Consider the following 19071-nt stretch of genomic DNA (forward strand, 5'->3'; position numbering starts at 1 on the left):
TCCCCATGGGACAGATGCCATGATGCACTGTCTGAAGAACTGTCCCAGAGCCTCTTGTTGCTGCTACCACCCAAAGACTGAACAGGCAGAATGTTTTTCTCATAAAACTCAGAGTCCCGGGAACCAGCAGTTAGCGTAATGGCTATGTCGCTGGACTCCCACGTAGTCGACTGTGGTTCGCGTCTCGGACCCGGTGGCTTAAATCTCACGCCGGGCGTGTGTGCGTGCGTGCCCAAGATCCCGAGAGGAGAATGGAGGAGAAGGGATTGTGGCGTGACCATCCCCCCTGGGGGGCGATTTCTCGCTTTCTGTCTCTATGTCTCTGTCTGTCTGGCGAGCGCACGCGCCCTTATAGCGAAAACAAAAAAAAAAAAAAAAAAACCTCTCCAAAAACTCAGAGTCCCGAAGAGTGGTCTTGGAGGTCAGCTCAATAAACTTATCGAGTACCTACTCTGTATGGGCTATAATGAGTAAAACTCATCAAACTCATCCTTGAGAAACTAGTTTGCTAGCACAAGGTCAGCCAGGATACCAAACACAATGTGAACAAGACTAGAGAGTGATAATCCAAAGTGTGGTCGCAGGACGCAGGTAGTCAATGGTTACCACTCACGATAACGCAGGAAAGTTGTGCCAGAATGCAAATCAGTTCATCACCAAGTACACTGTTTAGTTCAGCTAATTGTGTGTGTGTGTGTGTGTGTGTGTGTGTGTAGTAACAAGACTTTCTTGATGAAGAAAGCAGTGGGTTGATTTACAATTGTGCACAAGTTCATCACGTTGAAGGAATGATAGGGAATGAGACTGCACTGTGAATAGTATTGTTACAAATCAGCTATGATCGAGGAGTATTAAAGAGGTCTGAGGTCTTCATGGAAGAAAGGGATACAATAATGTATCTTGATGAAAAGGTAGCAGTTGAACAAAAAGAAATGGGCAGAGAGAAGAGAGGTAGGTGCATTGATAAAAACCCAAACTTGATTCCAGTTAGCCATAGGGTATTCTCAGGGGCCAACTGGAGGTAGGCCTGGAGGACAAACAAGCAGGCTAGGCAGAGGAATGGAGTAGCAACTGAGAAGGTCAAACCTCTTTTAATCTAAAAGGAGAAGCCATTAGAGCTCTTTGAACAAGGCAGAATATGTTGTAGGACAATTGATCAAGTGTCAGAAATGAAAGCCAGTCTATAAAAAGGCAAGAAGGGGAGAGAGAGATAACAGTAGACTTGGGTCAGAGAAGGATGCTTAGAAAATTACTGGCGCTGGTATACAAGGATCAAAACAGACAGTTCTGAGTGCCAAGGCCAGGTTACAAAACATTGTTTCTGCCACTCACAGAAGTGGAAAATTTCAACGGAGGAGGTGCTGTGGTGGTGTGATCCTGGTATGTAAATCAGGAAGTGTATCCAGCAGGACTTGGGCGTAGGCGTGTGGAAGTCAAAACAGATATGAGACTTGTGCTCACACACCTGAGAGTTAGCACCAGAATACACTGATGATGGAAAATACCAGCAAGGTGAAAAGTAGAGAAAGAAGAATCCGAGACTTGGAGAATCATCCAGGTTTTTTTGGTTTTTTTTTTACCTTTTTAAGGTTTGGCCATAAATGCATGTGTTCACCAGAAAAAGGCAGAGAGAGGGAAAGTAAGCATCACTCCCTGCAGGGAATGGCTACCGTGCAAGCCCTTCTCTTCTACTCTCCTCTTGAGATTTCAGGCATACACTCCTGCATATCATCTTTCTTTTCTTTTTTTCCTTTTAATTTTTTTGTCTTTCCTTTTCTTTCTTTCCTTCTCTCTTCTTTTCTTTTAAGAGAGATTTTTGGCATAGGGTGCATGTGCTTGCCGGAAAGACAGAGAAAGACAGAGAGACAGAAAGTGAGAAATCACCTTCCAGAAGGGATGGCCATGCCACAGTCCCTTCTCCTCAATTCTCCTCTTGGGATCTTGGGCACGTACACACATGTACGCAGTGTGAGTTTCAAGTCACTGGGTCTGGGACTTGAATCACAGTTGACTATGTGGGAGCCCAGCGACATGACCATTACACCAACTGCTGGTCCCACCTGGCATGATTTTTAAGCTGATGGGTCCATGACTTAATTGCCATTTGCTGTGTGGGAACCCAGCACCTTAGCCATCAAATCTCCCGCTGACTCAAATTACCTTCATTTTAATGGTGGACGGAAGAGAAGGAGGATGGAGCCAGAAAAAACAGATTGAAGTACCTCTAAGTAAGAATCTGAAACTCTCAGTACTGCACACTCATCGCAGACAGTGCTTTAGGAAAATGTGGCCCGTGGAACTGAATGCTATGGAGTCTGATGAAGACGATGCGCTAGTAACTGAGAGCTGAGTTCCTGAGGACAGTAATGAAGGCCATGAAGAAGACACAAATCAGATTCCAGGATTAAGGAGAGGAGAGTTGGTTTGGTATGGAGAGGAGACAGTAGACTTAGATGTCAGTGTGAAGGAATCTGGTGGAAAAAGTTAAGAGTGCGGAGACACGGTGCCAAAGGCAGGCTTTTGACAGAATGAGGAGAGGTATAAGCAAAAGGGAATGAGAGTGCAGAGTGGGGAAGATGCAAAAGCAAAGGAGCACTGAGAGTGGCAGGGACTGCAAGGGAAGAACACTGTTCAGGGAAGAGGATCTGTGGTCAGGGAGATGGGAGCAAAAGAAGAAAGGACAACTGAAAATCGTGACAGATTCTAAGGCAGAGAGGAGAGCAGTGGACAAAGCTCAGGGCACCGTCCTGGTTTTCTCTGTAAAGTCAATCATCAGCTGAGGTTGAAGGGAGACAGGCTAGGTTTGAGGTCATTTTCCAAACTGGTTCATGGACTTGCCTAAGGTCAAACAGCTAGAAAATGTTAATACTCAGGTCAGGACCCACACCTTTCACCTGCCAAGCGCAGCAATCTTTCTGCCAAAATAAACTTTGTTATTCTAATATGAAGTCTTAGGTCTTTCCCCAAGTACCCTGCAAGGAGCTAGACTGACTCTTTAGTCCAAAGTAGTCTCCTTTAAAAACAGTTCACGGGCCAGCAGGTGGCGTGGTGGTTGAGGTGCTGGACACTCCCACATGACCGATCAAGGTTAGAGTCCTGGACCTGGTGGCTTGCTTTCTCAGTCCTCTCTCTCTCTGGTCAAAATTAAATCAATAAATAAAAATTAAATAAATAATTCTTTAAAAAAAAATAAAAACAGTCCAGGGATAGCAGACGGCATAGTGGTTAAGGCACTAGATCTCACATAGCCAACTTCATGGTTTGAGTCCTGGACCTGCTGCTTGAACAACATGCTGGGTGCATGTGTGTGGATGCCCAAAATCCCAAGAGGAGAATGGAGGGGAATGGATCGTGGTGGCCATTTCCTCATGAGGAGTGATTTCTCACTTTCTCTCTCTCTCTGGCTCTCTCTAGTGAGTACATGTACCCTATAGCAAAAACCTAAAAAATAATAATAATAATACTAGGTCATCAGAAAAGTCATAACATATTTTTCTATGTTTTCCTAAGCAAAAGTGCATCATGACTTTTCCAACAACCCAACAATAATAATCAAAAATAAAAACGGTCCTATGGGGCAATTTGAGACTACTAATGAAGTAGTTAGAATTTAACTTTTCAAGACTCAATATTAAGGAATCTCAAAAATTCAAAAAATTTTTTTAATTCCAAATCAAGACCACCTCTTTTTCCAGGTGAAAAAAAATTGCAGAGAATTCTCTAATGAGCTGCTTCTTTCTTCAAATCCTTGACTGAATTTTTAATGAAGTTTCCTACAATCAATCTGGGTGAAATAAGAAAGGCAAGTTTTGCTCTACTTAGACCTTCTTATGGCCAAAGTCCACGACTTCTGCAGCTGTGTCCTCCTGGTGACACATGCGCTGGAGACTGGAAACCTTTTCTGAGAGAGAGGGCTGGTTAGGAAGGTGTCCCTGGAGATCAGGCTTAGGAGTTCCTTAGGTGTATAGCACTTGGTGTCAAACCCTGGCCTGGCCTCCCTTGAAGTGACCTGAGCCCACATTTATCCAGGGTCACTATGCCTATAGACCTTAAGCAGCTCAGACGTCCACAGAAAATAGTAAGTACACTGTGGTCCTAGGCAAGTCTGCTCTTCTCCTTTTCGATTAGATTTAACTAAAACTTGTGTGCAAATAGGAAATGATATTCTCCTATTGCTTTAGCTTCAATTGAGTGTTTCTCGACCTCAGGACTATTGGCATTTGGGGCTGGACAATTCATTGTTGTGGGGAGGGGATACTGGGTATTAGGAAGTTTAGCAGCATTGCTGGCTTCTACCCATTAGATGCCAGTGGCATAACCTTTCCACTCAAATCTATGACATCCAACATGTCTCTAGACATTGCCAAAAATCCTGGGGAGGAGAGATGGAGCAAATTGAGAACCATCACTTTAACCTAATGAGGCCACATACAGCTTTTGCCATAAAAACAGCCCCAAAAGCATGGTTGTATTCAGGTTGCCTTGTAGAGTAGATTTTTTTCCCCACAGGGTAATGACCTGTGACATGGGAGAATTTGATGGGAAATTTTTTTAAAGAATTATTTCATTTCATTTCCTTTATTATCATTATCGTTTGTTTAATTTGACCAGAGAAAGGGAAAGTAAGAAAGCAAGCCTCCAGGTCTGGAACTCGAACCGCAGTCAACCATGTGAGAGTCTAGCGCCTTAGCCATCATGCTACCTGCCGGCCCTGGGAAACGGCTTTTGGCTCTACTCTCTTCACCTCACCAAAATAACACATTCCATTGTCCATTGGAACGGCGCACCTGAGTGTACAACGGAGACCTCTAATGAAATAAACTCACCGATTTTTCTCCGTGACAGCAGGAGAGTTGCCTGAAGTCTCTGCAAAGCCATGGTTGCATTCTGCTTGTGGATGACTTGTATGATCTACAGAGCCCCTGAGAACTGAGAAAAAAATGAATGAGTGATTAGAGGTCTCAGGATAAATTCTGAAATAGGCAGGGTTAGACTTCAATGCCCCACTGTGTTCTCTGCAGCCCTTCCTTCTCTGCCTTCAGGGTGCTTCCTTTGGGCAGCCTTATCTTCGACTATGTCATTAAAACAAACCCTTCTGGACTCCAGCTCTCTCTTGGTGTTAGGTTCTGACCAGCGAAATGAATGAAATGACTCATGCTTATAGAAAAACAAATGACTTCTCTCTGGCAATAGACATAAAAAGTAGACAGAAATGAAAAGCCCTTAAATGAAGTAGGTCCCAGTAGAAGCATGCAATAGCTGGAATAGGCCTATGCCAGCCAGAGTTCGACCAGCTTCTGGACCTAGCAGGGCTGTCCACTGATGCAGACAGTAGCTCAAGGAACAAATTGTCACAAAATGTGTAGGATTAACTGCAAATAGAAAATCATTCCAGGAGTGACCCATTTCCACATTTTGATTTAGGACAGCTTACTGCCCTTTGATGAATTTCTTAAGAGTGAGGGCAAAAAATACAATTCCTCATTCCTATGACCATGGCAGCCATGACTAATCAATCACAGCTCTCTTTTCCACTGAATGTAATTCAGCTTCAAGTTCCTTCTTACCACGACTTCACATCAGTGGTTCTCAAAGTGGGGATCTCAGACCAGTATCATCAGCATCATTTTAGACTTGTTAGAAATACAAATTCTTGGGCTCCACCTTCGACCTAATAAATCAGAGATTCTGAGGGTGGGGTCTGGCCATCTCTCTCTATTTTTTAAAAGAACTATTTTATTTAACTTTATTATTTATTTATTTTAATTTGACCAGAGTGAGAGAGAGGGAGAGAAAGTTCGAGAAAGTAAGCTGGCAGGTCCAGGACTCGAACCAGTAGAAGCATGCAATAGCTGGAATAGGCCTATGCCAGCCAGAGTTCGACCAGCTTCTGGACCTAGCAGGGCTGTCCACTGATGCAGACAGTAGCTCAAGGAACAAATTGTCACAAAATGTGTAGGATTAACTGCAAATAGAAAATCATTCCAGGAGTGACCCATTTCCACATTTTGATTTAGGACAGCTTACTGCCCTTTGATGAATTTCTTAAGAGTGAGGGCAAAAAATACAATTCCTCATTCCTATGACCATGGCAGCCATGACTAATCAATCACAGCTCTCTTTTCCACTGAATGTAATTCAGCTTCAAGTTCCTTCTTACCACGACTTCACATCAGTGGTTCTCAAAGTGGGGATCTCAGACCAGTATCATCAGCATCATTTTAGACTTGTTAGAAATACAAATTCTTGGGCTCCACCTTCGACCTAATAAATCAGAGATTCTGAGGGTGGGGTCTGGCCATCTCTCTCTATTTTTTAAAAGAACTATTTTATTTAACTTTATTATTTATTTATTTTAATTTGACCAGAGTGAGAGAGAGGGAGAGAAAGTTCGAGAAAGTAAGCTGGCAGGTCCAGGACTCGAACCACAGTCAGCCAAGTGGGAGCCCAGTGCCCTTAAGCACCACACCACCTGGCAGCTCCAGCCATCTGTATTTTTAACAAGTATCTGGGAACTCTTGGTCCATGTTGAAGTTTGAGAGATACTGCTTCCAGACCAATGACGTTTAGTTCTGTCTGTACATTAGAAACACCCAGGAAGATGTTAAACGTGCTTTGACCCAGTCCCTGGAGATCTCGAGGGTGCTGTGGGTGGACTGGCATCAATTATTAAAAGCTCCCTACATGATTTTAATGTGTGGCCAGGGCTAAGAACCACAGTTCCAAAAGTGATGACCAATTAACCAGGGGACGAAGAGATTCTGCACCTATTTGCTATCCTTATTTTAGATAACCTAGAAGACTCCAAACCAAAGTATAACCAACAAAGGTAATCTGTAAACTTGGCAGCTAGGACGTATGTAGAAAATACATAAAATATATAAGTTATGATAGGACATAAGACAGGGATGGAGTATACTGAAATAAATCAATAAATATAGATATCAATTGTTTTTGTGCTGCGTGCTCTGGAAAAATTATGTTCTGGTTTTTATGTTGTTAATTTGGTTCCTTAAACATAAATATCTCTTGTGTAGAAGATCTATAATTCTTCAAGCTATGGTGGTGTCTCAAAACATCTGTTGTTATTATTGTTATTGCAATCAACACCAAAAGGATAAAGAGAAAAGTTGAAGTGGAACATTATTACATTTTTATTATTATGCAAAAAAACATTATGACCAGACAGTGAAACAATACTAAAAGAAGAAAAAACAAGTTGAAATTTTAAAGAGTATTTTAGAATTTCATTAACTGGTTCCCTCCCAGTCCCTTCCTGCCTTCTCTTGATTGAAAACTCCTCCAATTAGAACACTAAGCAGGTCCTGGTCCTACCCCTCCTACTCCTAGCCCTCCCCTCTGCCCCTACCCCCTCACTACCCCTTCTACTCCCAGCACTCCTCCTCTTCCCCCTCCTTCCCCTTTTGGAGATTCCTTAACGCCCTTTGGCCCAAGCTCATATGTAATACTGTGATTAGCAACATAAAAGCAAGAATTGACATAGAAAAGAAAAAAGAGGAGCCCACTTCAGGGACACACAGATCTGTTTCCCTATTAAGGAGAATCACTGCAAATAATTTTTAATCTTGTTATCTGGCCCAATTCAACAACACCAAGAGCTACCACTGATCAAAGCCCAAATGCTATTTCCAGTGTGCAGAGCCGAGATTGCAAGCTTTTGTCTGTACCTATTTTGAGATCCTCCATAAAAAAAGAAAAAAATGAAGTAATAACAGTTTAATAGCAGTTCCAAAAGGAAAAAAAGCAGAGAAAACCCAAAAAGCCCCTTTTGGTTTGATGCAGGCTTCTCTTTATGAAGGTGCCATGTCTAAGACCAGAAAGACAGGAGCAACAATAATTTTTCTAGGGGCGTAAAAAATGCCCTCAGTTACTTTGGGTGTTCAATAAAAACCCATAGAATTTCTGTTCGTGTAATTGTGGAGAAAACTTATTCCATGTTTCTTATTCATTTACACTTCAGTCATCAAAATATTGATTTTAAAAGTTATTTGAAGTATAAAAACCAAACAGAAACTTACAGAATATTCTTAATAAAGCTTAAATGAAGCCTGCTCCTCTATCATACAGCTTTGCCTGAAGAGCAGGGAAAAGGAATTGGGTCAAACTAAAGAGATAAACTTAAATAAGTTAAGATTTTCAGACCATTGAGTTCAAAGCAGGACCCAAATTTGTCACAAATTTCTCACAATGTCCTGGTGACAGATGAAATCACCTAGCGTCTTTCTGGCAAATTAATCACTGAACAAGATTAGAGAAATGGAGATAGGACAAAAAAGAGAGCAAGAGAAGTAAGGTAGCTCCCTTTCAGTGAATGAGTAAAGGGTCAGAGCAACAATCGGGCTGCGGAATAAAATTAGAAACTTGAACAGCAGAAACATTTCTCAAATGCCAAACGTGGGAACTGTGCAGATGGGGCCTTAGAGGGCTCTTCAGAGACTGGTCATCTTTACTCAGGGAAAGTCGTCAAGTTTTCCTGGTTTAATGAAGTAAAGCAATATTGGGAGTGGAGTTCTAGAGAACTCTAGAAAACTTCTAGAGAAGTCGAGTCCTTCCAATCTGATGAGCTCTAAAAACCATTCATATTTTCCAAGAAAACTGAACCAAGTCTTCAAACTGGACTTTTTTTTAAGAGTTTTCTTTTTTTCTTTTTGCCTTAGGGCACATGCACTTGCCAGAGAGAGGAAGAGAGAGAGAGAGTGAGAGGGAAAGTGAGAAATCCCCTCAAGGAGAATGGCCACACCATAATCCATCTCCTCCATACTCCTCTAGAGATCTTGGGCATGCATGCACATGTGCCTGGTGTGAGTTTCAAGCCACGGGTCTGGGACTCCAACCATGGTTGGCCATGTAACTGCTCCACCATCTGCTGTCTCCAAAACTGGGTTGTTTTTTTTTTGTTGTTGTTGTTGTAGTTGTTGTTGTTTGTTTTGTGCTATAGGCTGTTGCACTCACTGGAGAGACAGAGAGAGAAAAAGTGAGAAATAGCCGCTGGGGGTGGGGGGGAAAGTCACATGGTCACATGGCAGTCCTTTCTTCTCTAGCCTTCTCTTGGGATTTTGGGCACGCACGTACACACACTTGGCATGAGTTTCAAGCCACTGGGTTTTGTCCGGGACTCGAAATGCAATTGACCATGTGGGAAACCAGTGATATAACCACTGCACCACCTACACCACCTGCTGGCTGGCCCTTTTTTTTTTTTTTTTTTTTTTTTAAACTTGCTATGTATGCTCGCTGGAGACAGAGAGAGAAAGGGAAAATGCCAAAGCACCCTTCAGGGAGTGAGGGTGGCCACACCAGTCTCCTCTCCTCCATTCTCCTCTCAGAATTTTGGACATGCATACCTACCCAGAGTGTCTTTCGAGTCACTGGCCCAGGACTCCAATAATATAGCCAGACACATAAGATCCAGCTGCTCTAACCACCTGCCAACAACTGGTCCCAAAATGAACCGTTTCAAAATAAGATGGAAAAGTATTTGATTGTCAGGAAAAAAAAGAGAGAGAGAGAGAAGAAAACACCACAGCAGGTGTTGCGAATGCAAAAGGTTTTGGGGCCACAGCTTACATAAATATGTGAGTATCATGCAGAGAGGATGGAAAGTATTGGGTTTGGGATAAACTGTAGAAGATATGCCCCATTTAGAGACATTCAGGTTCAATTTCTTTCTTTTTTTAAAATTTTTATTTATGACTGATTTATTTTTAATTTGACCAGAGAGGGAAAGAGCGAGAGAGAGAGAGGGAAAGTGAGAAAGCAAGCTGCCAGGTCAAACCACAGTCAGCCATGTGGGAGTCCAGCACCCTTAACCACCATGCCACCTGCCGGCCCCTCTTTATTGTCAGAGGACTTCATTGGAAATAAAGAGAGAAATCTAGCCATCCCAAATAACACAGAGAAATTTGCCACTGGGATGGGATACTAGGTCAACATCCTAATTCCCATTGGGGCAATAAACTAGTAGGGCAGTTCATCCAAATATGGATGCTCAGTACCTTCAAAGGCCACACTGGGCCTGCATGATTAGGTAATTAAATTACTCACCTGAGAGAGATGTGTGCAAGTGCAGGAAAAAAACCCAAAAAGTCAAACAAAGAACACAGATATTATGACACACTTTCCCTTGCTAAATATTCATTACCAAATCACACAATAAAAGTAACACCTAACACCATGCCCAGTACCATGGCCCTTCTCTGGGGGTATATTTCTTTCTAATAGAAATCTTCACTTTTCTGCTAAAACTTTTCCCTGCTATACTCGTGTTTGTGGTTTTTCATTCTGTGTCTCAGGACAGATCTCTAATAATCTTAGAGATCTAGATGGAAAGAATGGCAGATTTCACATAAGAGCAGCTCAGCTCCCCAGTAGATGACAATACAGCAACCTCAACCACCACACCACCTGCTGGCCCAGAGCTTGTAGTCTTACACAGAGTAAAACTAAAAAGGGAGAAAAGATGAAAGCATCTTGAAACTTTTTTTTAATGTTTTATTTTTTACTTTTTAAATTATTTACTTATTATATTCATTCATTTATTTTATAAATTGACCAGAGAGAGAGAGAGAATGAGAGAGGGAAAGTGAGAAAGCAAGCCACCAGGTCTAGGACTCGAACCGTGGTCAGCCATGTGGGAGTGTCCAGCGCCTTAACCGCCACACACCTGCTGGTCCTGCATCTTGAAACTTTCAAGGGTATACACTGGGTCGATTAATGTTCCCCCAAAGTTCAGCCCACTGAGAACCTCGGAATATGACCTTACTTAGAAATAGGGTCTTTGCAGATATAATTAAACAAAGATGAGATCATACTGAATTAAGGTCAGTCCAAAATCCAATGACTGGTGTCCTTATAAGAAGGCTATGTGAGGGGTCGGTAGGTGGCATTGTGGCTAAGGGTGCTGGACTCCCACATAGCTGACCAAGGTTCAAATCTCGGACCTGACGGCTTGCTTTCTCACTTTCCCTCTCTCTCTGTCCCTCTCTGGTCAAATTAAAATAAATAAATAAATAAATAAAGTTAAATAAAATAATTCTTAAAAAAAGAAAGAAAGAAAGAAGGCTATGTGAGGACACAAAAGGCATGAGGAACATGCATGTGACAATGAAAGCTGAAAGAGGGGACCAAGCAAAAACTCCCAACAAAGGGGTGGGCCTTCAGTTTCCCCGTCTGTTGAAGAGAAAATAATTAATCAGGGCCCAGCTGAAAGTAAAATGTCTTGTCTAAAGGACTTGAATACAAGTCTTACCCCAAAGTAAGGGGTAAGACTTCAGACTTTGGTTATGATAATCAAGCAATATTGGCCATGAATGAAGGCCATAAGACTTCTAAAACTCCCTCTTAAAGGAAATACATGGTTTTAACTTCAATATGTAAGATGTTTGGTAGGTTGGAAACTGCTGACTAGGAGCACAAAGATGCCATGCTGAATGTGGTCAGAGCTCCTTCCAAAATGGGAGTTTGATTATCCAAGACCTGACCAATCAAGAAGGCTCACGGGATCATCAAGCCCTTGTGAACCAATCATTGAACTATGTGCCTGGGATCCCCTACCCTTACTTTTGCCCTTGAAAAATGTGAGTGAGGAACTCCCCGGGAAGTTGGAGCTTTTCCGCATGAGCTTCCAGCTTGCCTTGGCTTGCAGTAAAGCTGTACTTTGCTTCATCACACCATGTGCTACAGTTTGGCTGGTAGTGATTGGGTGAGTGAACCTGATGTGAGTTTGGTAATAGGGTGATGGGTCTACAAGTCAAGGAATGCCAAGGTTTGTCAGGAACCACCAGAAGCTAGGAGAGAGACTGCAAGAGATGTCTCTGCAAGAGAGACATGAGATACTCTCCTTCAGAGCCTCCAGTAGAAACCTATCTTGTTGACACTTTTATTTCAGACTTCTAACCTCCAGAACTGTGAGGGAATAATCCTGCCTTTTTTTTTTTTTTTTAAATTAAGAGAGATTTTTGTTAGAGGGCCTGTGTGCTCGCCAGAGAGAGAGACAGAGTCAGAAAGCAAGAAATCACCCCCCAAGGGGACAACCATGCCGCAATCCCCTCTCCTCCATTTTCTTCTTGGGATTTTGGGCATGGATGCACATGTTCCCAACATGAGTTTCAAGCCTACAAGACTTGAACCGTGGTTGACCATGTGGGAGTCCAGCAATAAAACCACTATGCCATCTGCTGGTCCCAATCCTGTTGTTTGAAGCTATAAAATTTGTGGTAATTTGTTATGGCAACCCTAGGAAACTAATGCGGGGTGGAGTGGCATGACAGATATTGGAAACTGAAGTTACTAAAAGAAAGAGAAAAACTAAATATCGTGTGTGTGTGTGTGTGTGTGTGTGTGTGTGTGTGTGTGTATACACATATATATATACAAATATATATATTTTTTTTCCTTGACTTGTCCAGGAGGAAGAAAAATTAGAAAAAGGAGATTAGGAAAAGCTTCGTTATTTTTATTTAATAAACATAAATGTACAGATTATTATGTTTCATGAATTTTTCTTTTTTTAAAGAATTATTTTATTTAACTTTATTTATTTATTTATTTTAATTTGATCAGAGAGGGATGGGGGGTGGAGTGAAAAAGCAAGTCACCAGGTCAGGTCTGGGACTCAAACCGTGGTCAGCTATGTGGGAGTCCAGCGCCCTTAATCACCATGCCACTTGCCAGCCCCAAATTTCATGAATTTTTCTAAGCTCTTTACAAAATCAACTCATTTAATCCTCATAGTAACCCAAAGAAGTAGAGACCTCTATTATTTCCATTTTATAGCTGAGAAAAGCAAGGCATAAGGAAGTTCAAATATTTGCCCGGAGTAGAAGAGCAAGAAAACCAGTATTCAAACGCAAGCAATTTTACTCTGATGTCTTCATTCCTAAGCACTACATGGTATGGCCCTATTTATTTCAACACTGAAAAACCATAATCCTTCTCTCCCTTACCCCCTTTATTTTTTCCTGTTTATAAATGGAAGTAAAAATTCTGACCTCTTTTCACCTTCCTGAGCCTCTAAGGGTCCCACAGATGAGCTGCTGCAAGCAGAGGCTTTGGCCTGGTGATTGCTCACCCACCTGGGGGGCTGACCCTGGCATGGTTTCAGCAGGGACGCTGTCTTGGTAGATTTCCTGGTTAGTGATCTCAGTTGGGTAAACTTTCCTGCCCTCATAATGGGCCTGGCAAAGAATGCCCACTTTACCTGGCAGAGAAGGCACATCCAGATGAGGCACAAAAGCGAGGCACAAAAGCCCAGCCTTCCCCTCATAACTGCTACTGGCAGATTCACAAGGAGCCAGTGTGGTTTCTGGCTGGAGCGACAGCTGGTCAGCAGCCATCTTACCAGAACAGAAAGGGGCCAACTTGTGGGAGGTCTGACAGGCAGACGCTAGAAAAGCAGCATAGCATCGACATAGTTGAGTTATTTTCCTGAAGAATATTGACACATATTTTGTTTCCTGTAGCCTTATCAAAACTCCTGTCCTCCATCTTCAACACTCAAAACCAGGTCAGTAATTTCAGGCCTATGAGAGCATATTCCACTTTGATACCCCAGTACTTAATTCTGGTCATTATCTCAGTTAAACTTTGACTGAGTTCAAAGGAAGTCTTGCCTGGTAATTGCTTTCCCCAATTTGGAAGCTAAAGAGGGAAGTTTTCCTTATCTAGAAATTAGTCTCTTGCCTCTCCTGAAACATTGTTGTCTGGGGAATCTCCTTTCCCATGGAGAGACGGTCTCTCCATTCTCTTCCCACTCCCATCAGACTCAACTTGGATTTCTTTCTTCCTTTCTTTCTTTTTCCTTTCTTTCTCTTTCTTCTTTCTCTCTCTCTCTTCCTTCTTTTCTCTTTCTTTTGCTCTTTCTTTCTTCTTTCTTTTTTTTAGAGAGATTTCTGCCATAGGGCACATGCACTAACCAGAGAGACAGATAGAAAGCAAGAGATCATCCCTCAGGGGAAATGGCCATGCCACAGTCCCTTCTCCTCCATTTTCCTCTTGGGATTTTGGGCATGCATCCTCAAGGCACCTGGCATGAGTTTTAAGTCAGTCACCAGGTCTGGGACTTGAACCATAGTCTACCATGTGTGAGTCCAATGCCTTAATCACTATGCCACCTGCTGGCCCCGTTTGCTTCTTGAGGCAATGTCAGTTGGCTCAGCTTAATAGTCCTCTCAAGTCCCAGCAGGGGTGTTCTCATTCCATATGATATTGTACCCTCCTTTTAATTGTTTTTAGTTTCTGCTATAGGACCTGCATACTCACAAGAGAGAGACAGAAAGAGGAAAAGTGAGAAATACCCCCCGCCCAATGCTGGAGCATGGCCATACCGCACTCTCTTTTCCTCCATTCTCCTCCTGGGATTTGGGGCAGGCACAGGCACCTGGTGTAGTTTTTGGTCCTGGGCCCAGGACCAAAATCATATAGTTGGCTATGTGGGATCCAGTGCCTTAAACTCCATGCTATCTGGCTTGCCTCTTGATGGAGGGAAAAAAGAAAAACTTTTTAAAAAATTATTTTATTTAACTTTATTCATTTATTTATTTTAATTTGACCACAGAGGGAGGGACAGAGCGAGAGAGAAAGAGAGAGAGAGAGAGAAAGTGAGAAGGCAAGCCGCCAGGTCCGGGACTCAAACCACAGTCAGCTATATGGGAGTCCAGCGCTCTTAACCACCATGCCACCTGCCAGCCCCCCCTAAAAAAACTTTTAATGTTGTCTTGTAACCATGTCAAAGGCACCTAGCTAAATGTCCTGCATGGACCCAGCACAGTTTTGGGAAAGGATAGCTCAGGTATTGAGAAGTCTTGATTACTGATTTGCTAGCTACCATTTATAAAATGAGATAAGATTCCTAGCCTACTTCTCAGTTACTGTGAAAATAATTATAGGAAAGTGAAGGGAAGTGTTTTGGGTAAACTGTACATGGCTCTGCAAAAGTATAGGATGTTAGGAAACAAGTATGTGTGTGGACAATCAAAGAACAAACGACTCCCTCTTTGGGGGTCATTACTGCTCATACAAATCTGCTTTCCTATGAAGCAAAATTATTTATTCTCCTACACTTTTTTTTGGTAAAACTAAAAAACCACCAGGTGGCTTCGTGGTTAGGGCGCTGGATTCACACATGGCTGACCATGGTTCAAGTCCCTGACCTAGTAGCTTGAAAATGACGCTGGGCGCATGTGTGTGCATGCCCAAAATTCCCAAAGGAGAATGGAGGAGAAGGAATTGCGGCATGACCATCCTCCCTTGGGGGTGACTTCTTACTTTCCCTCTCTCCGTCTCTCTCTGAGTGTATACACTCTATGGCAAAAAAACAAAAACAAACAAAACTCTGAATGCTTGAAGCAGTTTTATTCATATTTACTAAGAACTAGGTCAGTTGTGGTGGCTCAGTAATAACACAACCCTTTTCTGAAGCCATATGGGAAGGTCCCAGGTTCACAGGTTCACATCTGGAGGTCTCCTGTTCACACATGTCCTTATGCCCTCGCTGGCTGTGCTAGGGGTGTATCATGATATGAAGACCCTATTAGGGGTGCTTTTCTTTCTATGTGTGTCTCTCTTTCTCATGGAAGAAATAAATAAACCTAAAAAAAAAAAAAAAAAAAAAAAAAAAAGCCCAAACTAGAAGTGACACAAATGTCCTTCAGGTGGAAAGTAGATGAGACTGTGGTACACCCATACACTGGGGTTCTGCTCGGCAGGGTGGAGGAACGAGCTACTAGTAAATGCAACAATGCAAATGCATCTCAAAAGCGTTATATGAAGTGAAAGAAACTAAACTCAGAAATCTGTGTATAGTATCCCTCCGTTTGCAGGATACTCTGGAAAAGGCCAAACTATAGGACAGAAAATCCATTAGTGGTCACTAAGGGCTGAGGGTAAGAAAGGGATGGACAGCAAAATGCACACAAGGAACTTAAAAAAAAATTACTTTTTTATTGTTATTCTTCAATTTGATGAGAGAGAGAGAGAGAGAGGCAGAAAGCAAGCCAGGACTTGAACCATGGTCGGCTATGTGGGAGTCCCAGCACCTTAACTACCACACCACCGGCTCCTACAAGGAAATTTTAAAAAATGTTATTGTAGAGGTGCCTGCAGGTGGTATGGTGGGTAAGGGTGCTAGACTCCCACATGGACAACTGTGGTTTGAGTCCTCTCTCTCTCTGTCTGTCCCTCTCTGATCAAATTAAAAATAAATAAATAAAGTTAATTTAAATAATTTTTTAGAAGATTTTGCTACAGGGCACATGCACTCACCAGAGAGACAGAAAGAAAGAAATCACCCCCCAGAGGGGATAACCACGCCACAATCAATCCCTTCTCCTCCATTCTCCTCTTGGGATCTTGGGCACGCATGCACACGTGCCTGGCGTAAGTTTAAGCCACTGGGTCTGGGACTCAAACCGCGGTCAACTACATGGGAGTCCAGCGCCATGGCCATTACATAACTGCTGGTCCCATAACTTAAATAATTCTTTAAATTTTTTTTTTACTTTATAGGAGACCAGCAGGTGGAGTGGTGGTCTAAGGCGTTGGACTCCCACATGGCCGACTGCAGTTCGCGTCCCAGACCTGGCAGCTTCCTTTCTCACTTTCTCTCTCTCTGTGTTCTTCTCTGGTCAAATTTAAATGAATTAATAAATAAATGAATAGATAAAGTGAAATAAAATTCTTTAAAATACTTTTTACTGTGTATAAATGATATTTTCCACTGTGTATAAAAATACTTTTTACTGTGTATAAAAATATTTTGTACTGTGTATTAATAAACTCAACTTCTAAGAAGTTATTTGAATTTTCAAAAATAAAAGATTTCCTCCTCAAATCAGAGCTATTCTTGAAAAGCAGGATCCAATCTGCTTCTAAGTTGTTAGGGGAAGGAGTCTGACGGGAGAGCCTTGCTGTTGACGTGGTGTTCTTCCCAGCCCCTGCACCATTGACCATAGCTGGTTTTGACACTAAGCACTTGGCGCCACGTCTGTGAAATTAGCAGGCTCTGGTTGCTTGTACATCTCAACCGTCACAACTTTATTGATGAGAATGGCTACCAGCTGTCACCCTTGCCTCTGCCTTGATTCTTGGCGATTCAGACTTCATGGTTACAGCAAATCAAATCATGATCCTGCTATGGCTCATCGTGTTGGGGTTTGAACTCTTGGCCAAATGGCTGTCGCTCCGTTGTTATGATGCCAATCATCCGTCACTGAGAGTTAAACATGATAGGCACACAAAGATCTTCCAACTCCTCAGACATCTGAAAGGCGACTTGCTTTCCACACCAGCAGGCAACGTATCTGGTCGATATTTTAGCTCCTAGATTTTAAAATTTAAGGCTCGGCAGATAGAGAATGGGGCATGGGCTTGCTATCTTTTAGAACACATTGATTACGTAAGGACCTCAAACCAGTGAGGGGAAAAATCAGTGTCAATAACACATCATCTAAGTCTGGACAATTTTGAGGTCCCTGAAAAATTTAGCTTCACAAATGGATCATACTTTCAGCATGATGGAATACAACTCTTTGGAGGAAAAAAATAAAATATAAAATAAAAAACTCAAAATCGCTCCTATGTTACTGTTATATTCAAAGTTTCCCCTGTCAAATAAACAAGATGTAAGATTTGGAAAGTCTCTTTTTTATAAAGATGTTATAGTAGCGGTATTTGAGATTTGACAGGTACTATTTTTCTTTGAAAGTGTGGGAGAAATAGTTTGATCTTTTTGAAGTAACTACATTATTATGCTCATCATAGCGAGATATTCACGGATCCTTTTCCTCAGTGACATTCACATTCAGGAAGGGGTGCAGAGGGAACCAGCATTTAGGAACTGTCTCGTATGTGCCAGGCACTGTGCTGGACGCTCTGCGTACATTATCTGCTGTTGTCTTCATAACAGCCCCAGGAATTATACTTTTGAATTTTTTTAAGGTTTTTATAAATATTTATTTTTAATATTTTTATATTACATTTAATCACATATATCTTTACGGTGTATAACATTTCTTTTTCCAGCATGATTACCATGCATATCAGTTAAGACAAAGACCAAGATTTAGACTTTTATGTGTTCCAATTTATAGCTGAGGAAAACTAAGGCTCAGAAGTTAGGTCGTTTCCCCAAACCATATGGCAAATGGGGACACAGGTGGGATCTAAAGTCCACTGTTCGACTCTAAATTCCACATGCAGAAGACAGTTTATTATCTCTTCCCAAAGTTTTGACTGGTACCTTATAATGTCCACGTGTGATCTCCAAGATGGAAACCCATGGTAGAACATAGGCGACTGGGAAAACTCAGAAGAGGGCTCTAACACCAGTGCTTAAACTCAAAACAAAGAAGGGGAGAACTTATTTAAATTCTCTGTGCTTCCATTTCCTCTGTTAAGGGGGAAAAAAAACAAAATCTGCCTTTGTATTCACAAGAATCTTTTGAGGGAAACCATTTTTGCCGTAGCACAGTTCTTTTCCCCCTAAATACTTCTTTACTACTGTGTCAGATTACAGTCTAAAGAACTAATAAAAAGTATTAAATGTGATGACATATTTTATGATACTACCTGCAAAAAGAAAAGATACAGGGTAAAAGCTACCAGAGGGTTTTATTGGTCATTATAATGTTGCTCCATTCAATGTTGAGGTGATAAAGATACCATTTTGGGAACCACCTCTGCACCACATTTGGAGTCTACGTATATACAAGGTACATATGGAGAAAGCTGACTTCGAACTGAAGAGGCTCTGACCACTGACTTCCTCTCGAGTTTTGTTTTGTTGTTAGGTTTTTGTCATGGGGCATGGGCATTCGCCCGAGAGAGACAGAGTTAGAGGGAAAATGAGAAATCACTTCCCAGAGGGGACGGCAAACCTTTTTCCCCCAGTCTCCTCTCAGGATTTTGGGCATGCACGTACATTCACCTGGTGTGGTTTTCAAGCCACTGGGTCTGGGACTCAAAATGTGATCAGCCACATGGTGTCCAGCACCTTAACCACCACATCACCTGCTGGCCCCTCCTCTGGAGTTTTAATCTTGGGGGTGCCGGCTG

The 19071-nt window shown here is 42.1% G+C and overlaps 1 protein-coding gene across 1 annotated transcript in view; it reads right to left on the reverse strand.

Moving 5' to 3' along the window:
- Positions 1–19071, reverse strand: part of MYO3B (myosin IIIB) — a gene marked incomplete at its 5' end in the record, with an annotated part of 536872 nt that overhangs the window by 153443 nt on the left and 364358 nt on the right. The window contains one exon of the mRNA XM_006141497.1: positions 4827–4929. Within this exon, the coding sequence (XP_006141559.1) occupies positions 4827–4929 (103 nt within the window). The remainder of the gene's footprint in view (positions 1–4826; positions 4930–19071) is intronic.

This window comes from Tupaia chinensis, unplaced genomic scaffold (genome assembly GCF_000334495.1).
Source record: "Tupaia chinensis unplaced genomic scaffold, TupChi_1.0 Scaffold000056_1, whole genome shotgun sequence".
Taxonomy (NCBI): Eukaryota; Metazoa; Chordata; class Mammalia; order Scandentia; family Tupaiidae; genus Tupaia; species Tupaia belangeri.